The 20,816-nt window shown below is 40.9% G+C and overlaps 2 protein-coding genes across 3 annotated transcripts; both read left to right on the top strand.

Annotated features, from left to right (window-relative positions):
* The first annotated feature begins 1,595 nt into the window (after positions 1–1,595).
* slc25a33 (solute carrier family 25 member 33) lies at positions 1,596–9,277 on the top strand. Its single transcript, XM_062391248.1, has 7 exons — positions 1,596–1,806; positions 3,501–3,665; positions 4,881–4,958; positions 6,128–6,228; positions 6,500–6,566; positions 7,203–7,483; positions 7,592–9,277. The coding sequence occupies exons 1-7, from the start codon at positions 1,754–1,756 to the stop codon at positions 7,789–7,791; spliced, it is 945 nt and encodes a 314-aa protein (XP_062247232.1). The 5' UTR covers positions 1,596–1,753; the 3' UTR covers positions 7,792–9,277.
* A 1,861-nt stretch (positions 9,278–11,138) lies between these two features.
* On the top strand, positions 11,139–17,759 carry si:ch211-150o23.3 (uncharacterized). Of its 2 annotated transcripts, none has more exons than XM_062391247.1 (8): positions 11,139–12,022; positions 12,889–12,927; positions 13,587–13,895; positions 14,602–14,910; positions 15,425–15,739; positions 15,968–16,117; positions 16,202–16,279; positions 16,889–17,759. In XM_062391247.1, the coding sequence occupies exons 1-7, from the start codon at positions 11,989–11,991 to the stop codon at positions 16,243–16,245; spliced, it is 1,200 nt and encodes a 399-aa protein (XP_062247231.1). In that variant the 5' UTR covers positions 11,139–11,988; the 3' UTR covers positions 16,246–16,279; positions 16,889–17,759. The 2 variants fall into 2 exon arrangements, with proteins under 2 accessions (XP_062247231.1, XP_062247230.1); XM_062391246.1 differs by having other exon boundaries at positions 11,140–12,022; positions 16,892–17,759.
* Positions 17,760–20,816: the final 3,057 nt, after the last annotated feature.

Raw genomic sequence — 20,816 nt, forward strand, 5'->3', positions numbered from 1 at the left:
CTGTGATCTGGCTGCTCTCATGCGAACAGGTTAATTATAGGAGGGCCAACAGTTTGATCTGAGCTGCTGTAGCTGCAGGAAGTAATACAAAATCTAAATGTATAATCGCGGTATGGGGTGACATTTGCAGGATATGTAATTTTCATCACTATGAGTAAGAACAATATTTGACACTTGACTTTACAGCCCCAGATTTATATCGTAGGTTGGCTTCCAGATGTATGGGTGAATAAAATAGTCACCAATTTGTACCCTGTCGGTCCTGTGTCAAAAAAACAAGACCAAAACCAAAGTTAAACATTTGTGGATTTTATTGAAACAAGATGTCAACAACCTCGTTCTATCTGTGTAAAAAGATGACCCTTGATTTTATGAAATCCACATAGGCTTGTTCTGACATGAAAAAATATTCAAGTTATAATTATGAGGTTCTTCAAAACAGCTGAGAACATTAAGAATTGAGCTTGTTCATCGGTTCACCATTTATGTCCGCGCATAGTTAACAGGGTAGCTCTTACAAAGATATGTATGTTCTGTATGTACAATTAATCGAACTGAGATCTCTTTCAAAGCAATTTTTTTTTTATTGGTTCTCTGTTGTGTTCCATAGTCTGACTGGGCAAAGGACAGATCCCTGTGGCGGGCCACATCACTGGACCATCAACAAATCCATAAAGTTTGTACTAGCCCTTTTTGTGTCCTTCATCTGGGATGTGCATGAACGTGTGCTGTTGCATGTTCCTGGTTTTGGGTCAACGGGCATCAACAGCTGTGCTTGAGGTCAATCTGGGGGATTGGTCGCAGGGAGAGAGAGAGAGGCTGTGACGCTCACTGTAAAGCTCGTCACCATTTCTTCTTCCTTTAATATTGATCAACAAATAACATTATGTCTCAAGAATTGTTGCATGTTTTTTCTTAAACCGTTTTCTATAATGTCAGTACATTTTTGAATATTTGAAAATAAAATGTTCTCATGTTGACCCTTTTAAAGGTCCAGTTTGTAGAAATCAGAGGTGAATGTCCATAATGCAGCTGAATACCCCTCCCCTCATCCTCCCTTTCCAAACATGAAGGAGAACCTGTGGTAGACTTCAGTTTTCATAAAAACTCAATAGGTGTTTAGTTTGTCCAGTTTGAACGACCGTAAAAAAAAAAACATGGCGGACTCCGTATAGAGGTAAATGTAAATATAAAGTGTTTAATAATAAAGGGCCCAGTCTAGGGTATAGAAAACTACAATTTGTACAATTATGATGAAAGACACAATCACTGGGATTATTTTATATTCAATTGCTGCCAATGGATCCCTTACGCCTAACTCTTACACACTTGACCTTTATGGTGTTGTGTGCCTTTATACAGTGTTACATTAGATAGCCTCTAATCTTTACAATGTCTGTAAATGATATTCTGGTGTTTAACATATAGGCAGCTGAAGGTCACCGGTGACTGGTCCAGGTCACAGTGTTGTGTTTCCGAGGGTCTGTGTTTGTTGTGTAACGACCGGAGCAAGAACAAGGTGCCCGTCACGTGTCCCTACGTCACGGACAACACCCACGCCCGGCCCTCTTACGTCAGCGCTGGTTTCTCGTCAGCTCGTCAAGCCGCTGCCCCCTCAGCTGACAGCTCCGCCGACCCGGCAAAGAGAGAGGGATCGTCGGCCGCTCATCGGGAACGCAAACCGTGCGACCTCCTGTACCTCTTCCACCCGGGGACACTTTAAACAGAAGCACAATACGAGGATGGTGGCTGTATGAAGGGAACGATGGCACAGAAAGACACGCTGCTTCATCTTTTCGCCGGGGGGTGAGTCACATTAACGATACCCACTTCAAACTGGCGTAACGTTATTAATACGATAGAGGAAAATGAATCGCAGCCGGAGCTGAAGCTTCGCTATCTCATCTGTTTGAAAACAAAAGAGGATCCAGGCTTTGAGCTAAGGGGTTCTCAACCGCCAGCCGGCATGCTAACCGAAACACCAAAAAGGCTAGCTAGCTCGTGTTAGCATAGCACAACGACTGGATTTCTCACTACGTTCGCTGCCCTTCACCAGCGGACACACTCACCCGTGTTCTCTTAACTCACACCTCAAACCAATAACACGACCAACGTGAGCAAGGACAGCGAACTTTTCTTTTTATGTCAGTGCGGTACATCCGTGCGGATGTTTGCTAACACCTCCTAGCCACCGGCAGCTAGCAGGTTGTATCCAGGTTGTCGGCTAGTTTCGGGTCTGAAAAGTCGTGTGCAAACCACCGGGGGTTATAATTAATACATTATGTTAAGACTTGGGCTATAACGTGTAACTCAACACCGTGAGCTAGTGGCCGGCCAAGTCTCCTCTTGGCCGACGGGATGCGGTGCAGTCTCGGGAACCGTTGGCCTTTACGGTGTTACGTGAGACTTTGCCCACAGGGAGCTCCGTGTTCTGCCGCCACAAGCTCATGGCCACCTGGCCGAAGAATGCGAACTGTTTCCCGCGTATACTTTAAACACAGGACCGGGTCACGTACATGAGCTCTATACATAGACTGTATGTAAAGGCTAGCTGACTTCCAGTGCATGTTAAGGTCACATTTGAGCGACACAGGCTTGTTAGATATGACGCCATTTTACCCTTGAAATGCTATGACGTGCACAATTCTGGCTGCATTTTGTAGAATAGGTGATTTGGTCTGAACATGTTTTAATCTTTTTTATTGTAAATTCAGTTGTGTTAACGACTTTGTTGTTATTTGAGCTGTATCCGGCTGAAGGCGTCCAGTCCCTCCATTGTCTGTATGTAGTAAACATTTACTTAAAAAACAGCTGAGCGTGTATGACCGCATATGGCCTCATCCTTCATTATATGTGCCTAAATAGCAGGGATGTCACTTGAGGCCAAAGCTCATAATTTTAAGCAAGACTTCAGGTTTGTCGGATTAAGGAAAATTTAAAAAAAAATGTATCTGCAATCTAAATTTCATCATTCTATGGTTTCTAAAAATCAGATGGGCCTGCTAGATGGGGAATGGTAAGTGAATGGACAATTGGAAGTTTGACTCTGTCCTCCGGTCGCTAGACAGTTCAGAGGCTTAGTGTAATCTGTTCCAGACTTCTAAGCCTGTCACTGATACATTTGTGCAAGTGAGACATGTAAGGAGCAGAATGAATCACAAAGTTCTGAGGACATTAAAAAGTGCTTCCTTCTAAAAATAGCCTTCCTCAGTGCAATTGGAACGTCTGAGCCACAAAACACGTTACCAGGTGTGTTGGTAACCCCGTATTACCACTGCTAAGTATGTCTTGGTCCTGGCTGCGCATGTGTGTTACGACCAGAGGAAAGAAAGTGTCCTCAGTCAGGGTTCATACAGGTAATCGTGCAAAAATATTGGTGCACACTAATCTAAGCAGGTTTGCCATTGTATTATAATAAAAAACACACATCTATTGGACATTGCTTTCAACCAATCATTCGCAAGGCCCATAATCCTAATTTCTATGTTATCAATTTTCAGGTGTAGTGGTACGGTGGGGGCCATCGTGACCTGTCCCCTGGAGGTGCTGAAGACACGGTTGCAGTCCTCTGGCCTCACCCTCCGGCCCGTCTTCCAGGTCCATCTAGGCACATTAAGTGGTACGGGGGTTATTCGGCCGGGGCCTGGCCTGCTGCAGGTCCTACGGTAAGATTATTTTATTGTCGGTGCAAAAACTGCTGCACCTTGTTGTGTGAGCTGTCCCTTGAAGCATTTGTATATCATTACCTGCAAGCCAAGGCACAAAGTGTTCCCTCCTCACAGTCTGTGTACTTTGCTCTTTACTCTTATTATGGACGGGCAGGCATGCTTTGTGACTTCTCATTTTGGTAGTTGCAGTGTGACTTGCTACTATTTGAAAACCTCAGTGTTTAGATGTGTCTGTTGTGTTGCCTGAACAACTTTGTCAAAGTAACTTTTAGTCTGTGGAAGTGCTTTGGGAGAGCCTGTCATTTGCTCTCTGCTTCATAGTCCTGATGTAATAATCGTATCCTACATAAAAGAGACTCAAGAACACTCTTTGTATTTAGTTTATTCAGCTGCTCGGGGTAACACTGGCCATGCTTTCCCAGCAGGCTTTGAGATGTGCTTATAACAAGGTGTTCTTGAAAAGGGCTCTATTGTAAATCTGCTTAGGTTGGGGATCCCTAAGAGCAGCCTCAGTAGGCCAAATGGGAGGAGGGGATGTTTTAAGTAGGGGGCTGTGTCAGTGTTATATTACACTCAAAGGACCAAGGCCACATAATTAACCCGTCTGAACTGGTGTCTTCTGTAGCTGAGGCCATAAAAGCTACTGGCATTTTTGTCTTTGGAGTACAAATATTTCCTTGTCAGTTCAGGTTGTCAGTTGTCTAGTTTTACAACCTACTTTAACTGATATAGATTCTTGTTTTCAGGGCTTGTATAGGGTTGTCTTTGATAGGCTCATATGTGTAAACTTCATATTGGAACTGAAAATAGGTGATTATTCATAATTTGTTCCAAATGTGTTTGGAAGTCGAATGCCCACTGCCCTGCTTTAGCACGTTACAAAACACAGCAGCAACTGCAATTGTAACCACCCCCTTTTTCGGTCCCCCGGCCAGAGCTGAATATCATCTGGAGAATGAAGGTTGCTATTTACAAAACAGACACAAACTTCCTGGGATGTGGCTGACGTGACAAGCCACGAGCTGCAAAAGGCACTGGGTTCAGTGAACTAACATATTCAAAACCAGCTCGACTGTACAGGACTGGTGTAAATGAATCACGCCTGTCAGACTGACGTATGCAGAGACACTACAAAATGTACAGTTGTGTGTATGACCAAAAGTCTGTCGGTGATTCATTTTGTGATGGTTTATGTCTCTGCTTTTATTTCAGATCAATTCTTGAAAAAGAGGGACCAAGATCCCTTTTCCGTGGTCTGGGACCGAACCTTGTTGGTGTGGCCCCCTCAAGGTACAATGAAGCCCATTTGAGTCACTCAAATATATCAGGGTTGTCCACCTCCACGATCATCTATAACAATGTTCTTTTTTTAATTGTCAGAGTTGATGATACCTGCTTGTTACAGTGCAAGTTAATGATAAAACACAAGGAAGTGTCCATGTTATTCTAAAACACTAAACAAAGCAGCGGCCAAGAGGGTCGGAAAGTGAAGCAATGGTGATTTCTTAGCAGCAGTGTTTCTGTGTTTAAGCACACCTCAGATTGTACTACACCACAGCCGCTAACAAAATAAAACCAAAAAAAGGAGGAAGCACAATCTGGCTGTATAAACAGGAAGCTGTTACCATGACAATGATGTTTGAGTCCCCCTCCCTCCTTACAGAGGCCTAGTCCAGATCAATGAGCTGATGTCTAGATAAATGGACTAGCGTGGACAACGGTTTACACCTCATTAAAGACCAATAAAACCATTTAGGTTTTACATACGCAGACTGGCAATGAGAAAAACTTGAGATAATTGATCATGTTTAAATTTGTGTCTGAAACTTTTAGCAGAAGTTGTATCAATATTTCTGCATGGAAGCACCTTTTTTAAGTTTCAATTTCACCTTTGTTCTACTTTTGGTTTCAACACAGTCAGAACTTTGTCCTGTTGGCTCATGGTTGATAATGTTGGAGGTAAACTTCAATACAGCAGTAATATAGCTGTAAAAGGCATTTTCCCTAATTCTTGTGTCATCAAATTTTGATCAGACCTTGAAAGTTGTTAAACTGGAAAGGGTTACGTGTTAGGGTCATACATTTGCCCATGGTTAATAAGTAGCCACAGTACAAGCCTTTGGTCAGTAACTCCACTGTCCCTCTGTTCCACTAGCCAGCTCGAACCCGCTTACATTCAGAGCAGCTCAGTGGGCATCTGTGTTGCCCAGTGCTTATTCAGCCCATTCTGGTGCAGTAACGGTTTGTTCCAGAAACCAGGCGGAGAGAACAGGCACCGGGAAACCGACTGCTCTGGACGCACTCAGTCAAACACTCTCATGAGCCCGAATTGAATAATTTCCATATTCTATCAGCCATATGTAAAATCACATTCACATATTCAAAACATCTAAGCAGTGTGTGCTAATCTTTGTAGCTGCTTCTGTTCAGACTTCTCAACAGTTTGTTCTTTATTTCAGAGCCATTTACTTTGCTGCGTACTCAAAAGCGAAAGAAAAGTTCAATGGGCTGTTCGTCCCTAATAGCGGATTGGTGCACATGTCCTCTGCTGGTGTTGCAGGTGAGAAGAGTCCATGTTCCCCCTTTGTAATATAAAATATAGTCCCACCTTGAGTCTTTTTAAAGCCTCTGAAATGAACATTATCAACTTTAGAAAAATCTGACTAAACAGTATATTTTCCAGGTTTTTATTGTTGTGTTCCTATAATTTCCCTCAATTGGCTAAACAAAAACATTTTACCTTACAACTTTGTTAGTAATTACGCTGACAAGGTGATAGTCTTATTATCCTGCAGTGTAAAACGGTATATTCTTTTGTCCCTTTTCCTCAGCTTTCGTTACCAACTCTCTGATGAACCCCATCTGGATGGTGAAGACCAGGATGCAGCTGGAGAAAAAGTGTGTACTCTCTTTGTTTCACCTTCTCTGTGTTTAGACAGACTGCAGTGTAAAACAATCTGACTTATTTTAGGGGCTTTGCAGAGGGTAAAGGTAATAATGTGACCTTTCAGCTTAAACTGAGCCTGCCGCCATGGCACTGACCTTGGGTTACACTGTGTTTGAGACGGAGCGTGTGACCTGGCGCCATAAATACACAGTGCTGACGCACTGTCCTGCGTCCAGGGGAAGAGTCTATATTTACATTACAGAGTACAGGGCAGTAGTATCATGTGATGTCACATTCACATGTCTTGTCTTGGAAGAACTTTTCCTGTAACACAACTATGGCTTTATGGATAAAGGGGCAAAGGATTCCATTATTTCAATCCAAATTCAGTTGACGTAAAATGAGGTACTAATTAAAAAAAAAAGGGATAAACTCCTTGACTCCCTTGCTTTCTTCAAATATATAAAGCATGTTGCAATTTTCATATCATTTAAAGTAAACAATGCTTCAAATGCAAAAGCTGTTTTTCTTATATCTATCTATTTCTTATGTATATTTGTGCTTGGGTTTGGTTCTGGTACCTTGTAGTGGGGATTTATCATAATGTGATTTTAGCACTAATGAGCCTGACCTGTCTGATCTTCCAGAGCCAGAGGAGAGAAGAAGATGAATGCACTTCAGTGCGCCCGCTATGTTCACAGCACAGAAGGGATCCGCGGTTTCTACCGAGGCCTGACTGCATCTTACGCTGGCATCTCGGAGACCATGATCTGCTTCCTCATCTATGAGACACTGAAGAAACGTCTCGCCGAGGGCCAGTTCGCCTCCGCGAATGGCGAAAAGGAGAAAGGAGCATCAGACTTTCTGGGTTTGATGATGGCAGCTGCTTTTTCAAAGGGTTGTGCGTCCTGCATCGCCTACCCACATGGTAAACACTTGTATTAATTTGTTTTCCCGTACAACAACCGCATATCACTGTAGAGTATTCATATTTATTTAAATGACTAATAGTATTTTTGTGTTTTTGTCTCCACAGAGGTCATACGGACAAGGCTGCGCGAGGAAGGCAGCAAGTACAAATATTTCTTCCAGACGGGAAGGTTAATAGCAGTGGAGGAAGGCTATGCAGCTTTTTATAGAGGACTCATTCCACAGCTAATTAGACAAATCCCTAACACAGCCATCGTCCTCTCCTCTTACGAACTCATTGTCCATCTGCTGGGAGACTCCAAGTGAAGACAAGTTGTGAAGACCATGATGGATTCATCGCACGCAAAACTCAAGTCACACTGAGCAAGAGACTTTTGAAGATGTAGCACATACTGTTTGAATTCTGATGTGGTGCTACAGAGACTTTTATGGTGGAACTGAAGCAGATTGTACTGTTATCCAAAGAGCTAAACAGATTATTTTATTGAAAGCTTGTTTGGAATTTATCAAAAATAATTCTTGGAAGTCATGGTACTTACTGAAACTCCAAACCTGTGAAAAAAAAGGTCATCTACTTGGACGACTAATGTTAAGTTAACTAAGTTATTTTATGTTTTGTTATTTTATGACAGTGTTTGTTTCCTTTTATCAGTGGTGAATGTCCCATCAAACACAAACACACACACACACATGGGTTGACTCGTTAAGTTATCAAAGGGAAGTTATTCAGATGCTGTGCAGGTAATATTGCTGTTCCTTGCAGTGTAATGACCACACACCATTTTGAGATTTCTGTTTCACAAATACTGTTCTGGTTTTGAATTACAGAGAATGCTATCATATTTTTCATTAATATATATATATACATATATATACACAGATTTATCTCTATTTTTTTCTTAGAAAAAGATGGTCACTGTTTCCAATATAATAAGAACTTGGATGCTTATTTGACCAGTAGTTAAATAAACTGCGTCAAGGAAATGAAAAGAGTCGGTGGCTGTAACCCGGTTGAGAAATGTGCTTTTAGTTTGTCTTGCGCACAATAGTAGTGGAGGGTTGTTGCACTGTCACTATGGCTCAATAACTGATGACTCTGATTATGTGAGGCAAGGTGTGCTGGTTCTGTTTGAAAGCCAAACATACAGATTGATTCATTTAGTTCGGACTTTATACCTGTTGATAACATTAGGATCTGGATAAAAGACACATACAATACCAAGACTGAAATAGGAATCTATAGTCAGAGATTTCTTTAGAGAATTTAATTTGATTCTACTTTTATAACTACGGTAAATTTCTCTACATACAAGCATGGTGCCTTTATTACAATAAAGGCTCTCAGTTGCTCATAACTAGTGTTTATACTTTGACTGAACATCCAGAAGCGTTTCCCAGACATACTGTTATTTGCTGAGAATATGTTATTGTTTCTACTAATGTCCCAACCTCAGTAATGGATCTGAAAACAACTCTTCCACTATATCTGCATATCATGCCTATAAAAATTATTCTCCCCTTTGGACTTTTTTCATGTTTAATGTTTTGCAACATTTTATGCCCCAGATCAGCATGAAAGGTTAATGCCAGCGTGACTTTACCCAAATCCATATAGTGCAAATATAAAATGCATATCCCATCTTTAAAAGCCATGTTTTTATTAATAATGCAGCATATAAGAATAGAATGCTTCGATTTATATTTGAAAGAGCCTTCAGGGAACATGGATGGAAAAGTTTCAAGTGGTTACAACTCCGGGATTAAATTGAAGTCTAGGCCTATTTCCAGTAAAGTGACTGTGTTGTTCTTGGAGCCCTCCCTGTAGCTTTAGCTTTATATTTTATACTTCTCACATGGAATATAAATCTTCCAAAGTTACAGCTCTTTTTCAGACAAAAGCAGGTTTTCAGGAATTCCTCTGTATTTTACCCACAGCCTTTACAAGCCTTCCAGGAAATGAACACAACTGAGGTAATAATGAGTCACTAAAAAAGTGAACATATTTGGTCATAATAAAGGAAATGAAAGAAAATCCACCCTGGGCCAGAGAAGAGCCAAGTCATCTTATACTGGAAAACAATAGGAAATAAACAACATGCCTCGAGACAATAAGAACAAGTCTATGTGCCAAACCACTAGACCAGTCATACATGCATCAGCAAAAAACACTTCCTCCTGTTGTGGTTTCTGTTGATTCATCTACATTTTTGCACATCGCCAGGAAGAACAAGCTCGTGACTGACTAGCTGTGAGAAGACTGCAGCAGGAGTTTTCCCAAGTGAAATTGAGACATACTTGCTGTTAGTGTTATATCTCTGAAAGATCACATCTACAATAAATTGTTATCTGTTGGTCGTGCTTTCTGTGACCTGTATATACAGCGTATCACTTTCTCACACCTGCAGTGGCTGTAATCAGCCATTAATGACCATGATTCCAAGATGTTTAATGTCATATCAGTTATACAGGTATAATCATTGTTCGGAAAAAATATGAAATTGAAAAAACAAACACAATCACAAACACAAACAAGATGGAGCAGAGGAAATGGGACCATGTAAATTGCGCCGCCTTTTAGAAACTTAACTGACAATATTTATCAAAGCTTCGAGAACTTTTTTTAAAAACATACTGACATTATCAGCCCTCTCATTGGGTGAGTTACAGGTGACACAATGTCACTTCACGCAATAGACAAATCAGAGATGAAAACATAACCTTCTTAGCAGAGGTAATAAAACCTCCACCCATTTATCAAGGAAATGTCACTGACATTAATAATTATTATTAATAATTATTAGAAACACAACAGGATATTAAAAGTAGAATGAAATGTTTCGAGAATATCTAAATAGTTGACGGGTAATTTTCTGTTGGTTGACTTATCATTCATTTATTAAAGCTAATTTTCCCCTGCTACTTAGTCTATATGGTTTTTCTAGTGTTTTATTTACATAGTATATATCGGTTTATTTTTGTCGTGCACTGATTGCTGGTTGTACATCAAATTGCTCTTGAAGGATATTAAAGATTTTCTTTTATGGACAACTTTAGTTAATCACAAGCTAACTGCGCCGCAATTCCTGCGCATTTGGTTTCTGCGCAGGATGTGCGCAATGGGCTTCTGCGCACAACCTGCGCAATGGGCTTCTGCGCAGTAGGCTTCTTCTTTTTTTTTTTTTTTTTAACTTAATTTAATTTAATTTTTTATATTAACTTTTATATTAATTTTTTTTTTAAAATTAATTTTCCATCATCATTTCTCCGCGCTGGTTCTAGTAAATGATTCTGGCCTTCACAGGTGACTGACCTACGCAAGCCTGTAGCCACCACCCCCAACAGGAGATTATGTGCTTGGTTCTTCCCGGCACTAGGCTGCCGGTGTGAACAGCCCAAGTATTTAACATGGGCAGGAAAGGAGGCCGACCGCTTTTCGCAGCGCTTCTACATCCGGTGCGTCCCCGGGGTCACTGGTTATCTTGGCTCGCTGTCTGGCCCATAGATATAGATCTATGGTCTGGCCGATTAGCGTATTTTCCCACAATACCCAGGTGCACTACGTCATATACTACAAACCTTCCTTAAAGGCGCAGTGCATACCTGCAACACAACAGCTATCGGTCTCATGTACAGACGGCAAGAGAAAGCATGGAGGGATTTTTACACACACTCTGATAAAGATTCCGACAGTAAAGGCAAGGGGTAGTGATGGATAAGGTTTTCTTTAACAAGTTAAGTCTTTCAATCTCACTTTCCACCCTTAAAACTATGACATGAACGTGAACTATTCATGTTTACTTGTATGAACTGAACTTTGAACTAGTTCATGAGAGGTGAATGAACACTGCCTGTCCTATATTCTAAAATGTCTGATGTCTTGCTGACCATTTGCTATAATCGATATCTGATAAACCTCTTGCACCCTTGTATAATTTGAAGGCAAAAGTGACTCTCTGGGGCGACAGCTGAGTGATCAGGCCCTTGAGCCCAGGAGCTCCTCAGCAGAGTCGTGACCCCCGGAGGAGATTACCGGCGTCAGAGCTGCTCTGCGGCGGAGCAGTGACCTCTGTCTGCCGCAGGGAGAAGAGCTCAGCAGCGGCGTTGACTCCCGGACTGTTGACGTGCTTGCGGGGGCCCTGACGGCAAGGTAGCTCACCCTGCGTCACCCCGTCACGCAGCCTCCCTCCCCGGACATGTCTCTGCTGTGAGAGCCGCCAGCAGACTCTCTCCATTCCCGGATCCATTGATATCATCCCTGTCAACTCCTCCGCGCTGCTCTTTTGACAACGGTGTCTCCAACCAACTTCCGCTGCTGCTGGTGCTAGTTGGTCCAAACTTTAGCCGCTCGCTAGCTCTTAGTACAGTTAACCAATCCGAGTCTCTCCAGCACACCAGCTAGCTAATGTCTTGTGCGGTCCTTGTGTTTGAACGGCAGCCAGCACCATTGCCGGGACACCGGGCATTCTCCCCCCCCGGGCGGCTGACGCGAGGGTGAGGGGAACGATGCTGAGATTCCTTCACATCCTCCTTCTAGCAGGTGAGCTAAGCTAGCTAAAGGCGGTTAGCCTGCTAGCTAGGTCTGAGGCAGCAGCACCTCGGTAGCTTATGGGATTACGCAATAGGATAAAGTGTACCCGTTACTCTATTAACATTAGAGACTTACAGTGGTTTCTCTTATTTGTGGCTTAAGACACATTATCTTCTAATTGTGAAGTTAATTCACACTAAGCTTCTCTTTAGCTTAATCTCGGGACCTGTTGGTTCCAAGTAGTAGCTAGCACTGAAGTAGAACTTGGTTTCTAGGGAAATAAGTTTAATTAAAGAGAGTATAGTAAATGGATATATATGTTGTTCATTTGTAGACTGTAGTATGTTAAACAGTTTCAACCTCACTGTGGCTAAATAACGGTCTGTCCACCTTTTACCTGTTTTATCAATGGGTTTAAACAATTTTCTCTATAAAATAACAAGACCAATTGTGATGATATTTCCACTTTCCTATTGTTTTTTCTGCGCCACTTCTGTCCTTGCTCCTATTTTAAATCTATTTGTCTAAACCATGACAAATGTTGTACCTTGACTGTCAGTACACATGTAGATATTTCCATAATATCCCCTTTTGTATTTAAAAATATATATAAACTTTACTTATTAATGTTTGTTCTCAGCTATTTCTTGTATACATATGTTTCAATAGAAAACAGATAGAATCAGGTTTTACCAAATCTGAACACTGAGATTGGGTACGTTCATTGCAGGACTTTTAATTTGATGAATTGTATTAACTAGGTTATAGTTAGGAGTAGTTAATAGACTGCTAGCCAAAGAAGCTTTATTGTTTGCATTTTGAATGGAATTGAAACGTCAGATAATAATAACATGGCTGTAATGTCCTCCTCACAGGCCTCTTAGGTGTTCTATGGGATAAAGTCGATGCTTTTGGTAAGTGTGGGATCTCTCTGCCTATTCCTCACACTCTACCCACACTGGCTGTCTCTAAGGCTGCATTCAGACATGCACTGAACTCCAGACATTCTCCTGAGATTATCTTGAGGGCCTGTATGTGGCGACGCGAATGTCAAAGTCCATTGCTACATACATGTCGGGCTCAGCTCACGTGAGAACACAGCAGGAAAATGTCCTGGAAACTCAGAACAAGCAAGTGGGCGTGTGGATGATGGTTCTAACATGCGCTTGACACAAAACAGAAAAAGAAAACCTCCGAAATATCCAAATCAGGATAAAAAAGAGGAGGCCTCCACGTAATGTATGCGGACAGAGATGTCAACTTGAAAATACAACTAGAATCGAGAGCCTTAGGTGATAACTGGTGATGGCGGTTTATTGGGCTATAAACAAAATAATTTGATTTCCTCCCCGGAATTTATACTTCAAGTCCGGCATCCTGCATGCTCTACGCAGACGCCCCCCTTTCACGCTCCAGAGATTTTCCTGTTGTTGTGTAACTTGTCTAACACCCACAATCCCTTGCTGCAATGTTCATGAAATCAAAGTCCAGAGAATATTTCGTTCTAATTGTCACACTATCTGCTGGAGTTCATCTGGGAAAATGACTTGACTAACTTTTCTCTGATCCATAGGTGGGGTCAGACTAGTGGATGGGGAGGACGAGTGTTCTGGGAGGGTGGAGGTCCTCCGCCATGACCGGTGGGGGACAGTTTGCGACCACGGCTGGGACCATCGAGAGGCGAACGTCGTGTGCTTGGAGCTGGGCTGTGGTTTAGCTGAATTGGCACTTCATAATGCAAAATATGGTGAAGGTAGAGGAGCCATCTGGCTGCGCCACGTCCAGTGCACTGGACACGAGTCTAGTTTGACCCGCTGTGCTGTCGTCCTCCACAGTAACTCCTACTGCACCCATGAGAATGATGCGGGGGTGAAATGCTCAGGTGAGAGAATCTGATAAGGAATTTTATTTACCAAGGAGTACTGCCAGATGGTTGACTGATTTCTGCTTATAGATTCATAGAGGATATACAAAGCTCACAGTATTACAGTCATGATCGGTTTCTCCATTGAACCTAGCTTAACATAATAATGCAGACATACCTAGAAAACACGGAATTTATCAGGGACACTAAAGCATGTCAATTTGTTACCCGGGAAGCGTATATTAGGATTATGGATCTGATTTGACCAGCATCTATTTTCCACCAGACCATTAAATTCTGCAATTATCCCAAACCTTTAGCATTAGCAGTAAAACAACGTCTGTTTTGATAGCAACAATCTGGACACATGAGTCAGTCAGAAGAATCCCTTTCTGTCTGCAAAAATCACTTTAGACTCACCTCTTTGAAACCATGCGTACCTCCTCTCTGTTTGTACCAAACTTATGCATCACTTTCAACCGAAGTTTATGAATATATGTACACAGTGTTTAGTTTGATAAGAAATGGGCTTGGCAAAGAAACATTTATTTTATTGAGAGAACAACAAAGGAATCGAACGTAAAAGTAGGATTGTACAATAAGATGTGTTGGGAAACTGAAACACTAGAATATTATTTGAAATAGTCAGTGGGGTCTTTGATAAGCTGGGTACAGTCCATTGGATCATCCTCACATTCTGAAGTTAACCTTTCTTTACTCATAGGTACCCTTTTAACGCCCACCCTCATCCTGCTGTCACCTCACACTGTGTTCTCACCCGGGGAGGCCGTTCGCTTTGGCTGCAGTGCGCTGCTGGTTGACCACCTCAGTGACCTCCACCTGTACAAGCAGGGAGTGTCCACGCCGCTGGTGACACAGAGGGCGGACCATGCCCAGGCCGATGTGGAGCTCACACTGTCTGACATAGAGACTTTCCACCAGGGCAGCTACAATTGTCGTTACAGGATAAGGGGGGGCTTCCCCTCTCAGCTGCTCAGCTCTCCACCCAGCAACTCCATCAACATCACCGTTGGTGAGTCATAACTGCATTGGCTAATGTTCATTCACTCTATTGCACAAGATTCCTGTCTCATAACTCATTATTTTATCGCACAATCTGATATTTGATTTTCTGTCTGACTCAACCTAAACGATTTGGAGAAATTCAGATTTTTATTTCCCTTAAATACCGAAAGCGTTTTGTTTAAATGCCATTAGATGTGTTTATCCCCTAATACACCAACATTTTGGATTTGGAAAGGGAAGTTCCTGGATGATCCTCAGGAATAGTAAATGTAACCAAATTATCTGGACTAAAGCTGGTTAACTGGAACTTTTGAGTTTATTTTATTTTGTGACAGTGCATACAATTGCTAAAATGTGGTTTTTAATACCACATTTGTTACCAAATTTATTTAAAAAAAGCTTCAACCGTCTTAGGACATTTCTCTAGTCATTTAATTAAGTTAAATCGGAATCCATGCATTTTCAAGAGAGTCTCAGATGATGTCCTCTAATAGCCCGTTTGTTTTTCATCTGATCCACAGTGGACCTCTTGACTCCCCAACACTGGTACAACACGTCCTCTGATGCCCCGGCTGGTTCCGTCATCAAAGGCCAAAATTTTAACATCACCTGCTCCACCCTGCAGCAGTACCCAGGAGGTTCCTTCCAGCTGCGTCTGATCCGGTCCAATGGCACCGTGCGCCAGTCATTACCTGCCCTCACCCCGTCCGTCACTTTCACTTTTTCCAACGCCCAGAGCGCCAACGAGGGCTACTACTACTGCCTGTATCGGGTCCAGCTGGGTGGACGCACCTTTGTTTCCAGAGAAAGCCAGCCCCTGCCTATAGCCATAAGAGGTGAAACTGATAGTGTTACAGACTACAGAGATATGCTAAGATTAAGAAAGGTATTGTGTAATTGATGCATTTGAATATGAATATAGCATTATTATAGTCTATATGGATTTTTTTCCTGACAGTTTTTTATTATACAGATTTGATGTTTCCCTCTAGTTTACAAGTGTAATTCTCAATATGAAGCTATGAAAACATACCCTGAATATAACTGACGTTTTTGACTCCCAGACCCAGATCCACTATTGAGTCCAATGGTGATCAGCTGGCTTGTGTCTGGCCTGACATTTGTGGTAGCTGTCATTGTTATAATTATTGTGGCCAAGGTACTATGTAACAAGGAGAAGAAACCCTCTGAACTAGAACGAGAGACCAGAACCTGTAAGTTCTTCCTTCTGAGTTCTTTATACTTCAGACAGTGACTTTTATGTGTATTAATAGTAACAGATTTGCTTCTCTTTCCAGGTGTGGACAACACTTATGTTGCCTTATCAATTAACAAGCTATAATGGGGTACGCAAAACAACAGAACAACAACTAAAGGTATATTACTGTACTTATAAAGTGTTAAGTATTTACCACCCTTTCTTATATGGGTTTACAAAAATATATCAAAGGGTGATTATTATGTTATTTTATCCAATTCCGGACTGATCCTCAATTATATTTTGTGAGTTGTTGGACCTTCTAGTTCCAGGGGTGTTGAAAGGTCCAGTATGAAGGATTTAATGGCATCTAGTGGTAAAGTTGCATATTGCAGCCAATTTAATACCCTTAGCCTTACCCGCCCTTTCTAAGCATGGTGGCCTTCAAGGAGGTACTATTAAAAGTGCAAGGTTACAAAAACACAATTATTTGTTTCAGGTGATTCAACACGTTATCTCTATTTTTTCTAAGTCTAAAACAAGTTTGGATACAACTGTTATGATTTAGCCACTTCCTATATAAAGGAGAGGAAAACTCACAATGCAAAGATGTCAACAAGCCACATTAAATCTTCTTCGATGTACTGTCCCAAAAAATAAAACAATACCATTGAGTATGGGTGGATACTATTTATAGTCACTATATTTTACTCTGATTGTATCGATATTCTCAACTGTTTGAGGTTAGTGAATTAATGTGGTGTGTTTTGTGTTTGTCCTTTTGAAGCAGAATCACTAGTGAGTGAAGCGTCGGAAGGATCCCACTGTCCTACCTAGATTCAGACGGCACGTAACAAGAGAACCAAAAGGCTCGGCTGGTCGTCGCACACCTTTTGACTAAAGGCACCAGATGGACCCAGTTCAGAACAGTCTGGATGAGGTAGTTTCCACTGGACACTAACATAGACCCAAGACTGTACTAGTTTTCTAGCATACCAAATTCAGACTAGTGTCACTGCAGGGAAACAATGGATGTAACTGGCTATTATAGATTGTATTAGAGTGAGATGCAAGCTAATGGCCACAGGAGAAAGTACTTCCAAGTCCAAGTTATGGATCAGGTTGGTCTTCAGATTCACTCACTTGGTTACTGCCATGACCTCAGATGTATGGAGTGGGCCAATTACAACTAAATACTAAACTGGGGAAACTGTGACATGGGTTCTTCAGGTCTCTGTGTATATGCAGCTCAAAAACATTTTGTATTTATTACCAGGTAACACTAATGACAGGCTCAACTAGCTTTCTATGTATTTGCTTCCACAGATCACTGATCCTTAAAGGATTAGAAATTTTTTTTTGTACTTTATGTCTAACCCTACTCTATATGTCTTTAACATGTACATAACTGCACTTAGAAGAATCCAAGTAGAAACTGAACTGATTCAAATGTTGCTGTTGTAGAAGCTTGTTTTCAATTAGTTTTTTTTATGGTATTACTGCATGTATAATGTAGTTTATAGCATCAGATCAAACTACATAAAAGGAGAAAGCTATTGTCATGAAATGCACAGTATAGTTTCTTTATTTTTATACCCTCCGTTATTTAAACATTAAAAATATTGCTTTTTCCCCTGAATAAAAGCCTTTTAACTTGTTGACGTACACAAGCTTTTTTTATATTTTGAATCTGACAAAACAATCCAAATCAAACTGTATGCATTTATTTGGTACAAAAGTGCAATATCTCAGAATTAGTTCTAGTGAAACAAAGCATAAACATGACATAACAGCTTGAATAAACACTTCAGATACAACTTTTACCCGACTAATTTAACACTGAAAATACATCAACAATTATAACCCAATTATAACTGTGAAACTGCTGAGGCACTTGAATTATAGCTGAAAACTGTCCCAACTGTATTTTAGTGTAATTATTTATTGAATCAAACGACGAATGCCTAGAGTATTTAACTATCAGGGTCTGATTAGGTTTTTTTAACAACAATGTACACAGAATAATATACTGGCAATACCATCAATATAAATATGTAAAACATTTCGGGATTCTAAAAAGATCATACCTTTTACACGTTGAGACATCAGTTTTTAAGATATTGAACATTGTAAAAGAAATATTTAAAATTTTGATGGCCTCTGATGGTCCCTTTAAAACAAGTGTGTGTGTGTGGTTAAATAACTGGATATTAATCTTTTAATTACTTCTTTATCTACTGCATGAATATTCTATTTGAATTGCTGAGGCAAACCGGTATAATTTGCTGAAGATCAACACAATTCAATAGAGTGTTCGGGCAATTTTCTGCGGTTTGTGATGCTCAATGTGCCAAATATTCCCCATTATTGTGACATCTTATTTGGAAAATCCACTTGAATTGCTCAAATCAAGATCAGTGGATTGTAGTAGAGTTTAAGATAGTGTTTCTTGGCACATTTTGCACCAATTATCACTGAGTACATTGTGCTTTATCAGATGATACTGCAGCTACCAGGGTATCATCTGTTTTTGTAGCGCTGCGATACTGACGCCTGGTGACAAAAATCTATTTTACCTTATAAACAGAAGCGGGCTAATAAACTGCAATTATAACACACACAAATATTGCATAAAAAACAATTTTAGCAATGTCTCAAATAAAAGCATTAACCAAAATACATTCCTTGAATTGAATCACACGAAGCGTAACAGCCCAATAAATGGAGCAAGAATATAAACGATCATTCTAACCCTTTGATGGATTCATTTGTCTCCATGCTGGAGAAAACCAAGTAGAGGAAAACTGCCACGGCCAAGAAGAACACGAGCTGAAACCACAATGGGATGAGGCGGGACGACTTTGGGGGCTTCGGAGCATCTTGAGCCGGTTTCATGGGCGGGGATTTCAAGGAGGAGCCTCTGTAAGTGGACGGCGTGTCATGCATGTAGTGCCTGTACAGGATATCGGAGGAGTTATGCTACATCATATTATTAACATCTCGCTAATGAACTAGCCGCAACCCAATGCCAACCTGTCACCATCTTTGTATTAATTCACTTACTCATCAACAAAATCAATTCCTCTGGATTCAGGCCTTGCCCTCTGGTACGTTGAGTAAGACGTCCTGTAGAAAGCAATATAAAATGTGACCGTGAAGGTTTTGTTCAACCATTGTCAACTGGAACAACAACAAAAACCAAAACAATTATTAGAACTGTGACTTACTCATGTTGAAGTTCCCTCTCAGCCCAATTGGGTCTGGAGCTCAGGTAAGACCCTCTGGACAGATGGAGAAGAATTCAATCATCAGACTATTATTAGCTTTTTGATTACATGAAATAAAAGTAGTGATAATAAAAAAAGACAAGAGTTTATATCCTAGGAGAGTACCATTAAAAACCAACCTGTCAGCATAGTCTCCACTCTCATTCTTAATCTGCAAATCCAGAATCAGAGAAAAAAATAAGTCATTCATTTGACAGTATGAAGATGAATTCTAGATGGATGATCACATGGTCGATACTTCTGTAAACTAATTGTAGCTGTGAACACAAAAAAAGGCCATTTTACTGATATTCATCATACAATAATTATTTTTATTTATCATCTATCATCCTGTCTGCTTGTGTTCATCCACAGGTTCAGGTGCAGTTATCGTATTGTATTAAACTAAACTCACATTCAGATTCAGGAGGCAAGTAATGAAAAACAATAAAGCACCCGGAGGCAGATGGGACAGAGATACTTACTGGTGTCCTGTAAACGTAGGTGACCTCATCCTCTGTAACAAAAACAAGTATCACACTAAATGTCAGGAGAAGACGTTCCATTATTTATATAATTATATCATATGACTTGGGAGCACATTGACTGCTGCACAGTAACATTTCAGATTCATGCAGAAGTTCAATGCTACTGTGGCGTCTAAATTAAATTCTTCTCAATTCAAACAGATCAGCCAATTGTTTTCCTTCACTTTATGAATTTTTTGATGATAATTATCAGATGATAGTAAAACTATAGAATTTGATAAACCTGATGAACTAATGTTTGCCTTCACAATGTTTCCATCTGAAAGGGAGGTTGGAACAGGTTGGAACCTGTATGGCCAGAGTAAGATTACCAGCTTTTAAAGAAGATACTTAGCTTCTAGACAAAACAAGATGTAACAGAGAGTTGTATTAACACTCACTGAGCACTTTATCAGGAACACCATGCAACTGCCGGGTATGGTCTGATTTCTTCATGGCATGGATAACTTAAAAGAATCTGTTTGAAATTCTGGTTCATGTCACAGGACCGCTTCACATTATTTCTGCAGACTTGTCAGATGCCCATTCATGCTGCTAATCTCCAGTTCGACCACACCCTGAAGGCGTCAACTGGATTCAAATCTATGGCTCGTCGGCATGTTCACAAAACCCTTTGGAGACAATTTCTGCTTTGTGACGTGGAGCATTATCGTGTTGGATGAAGGTTGTAACAGCAGCGATAACTAGGCTGAGGCAAACAAGACTGTTCTGTATTAAAGGGAAAAACTCACTCATTATCAAACACGACTATGCTGACGGAGAGGTGGGTGAAGTGTTTGAGTCCACAAAATACTTTTGGAGTTTCACAGGGAATAGTGTTGCAGCCAATCCAATACAAATGAAGTAAATGGTCATCCATGAGTCCGTAAGCCCCGGCATTCAAATGTGACTCGAAACAAGG

The sequence above is a fragment of the Platichthys flesus genome, chromosome 7 (assembly GCF_949316205.1).
Source record: "Platichthys flesus chromosome 7, fPlaFle2.1, whole genome shotgun sequence".
In the NCBI taxonomy this organism is placed as follows: Eukaryota; Metazoa; Chordata; class Actinopteri; order Pleuronectiformes; family Pleuronectidae; genus Platichthys; species Platichthys flesus.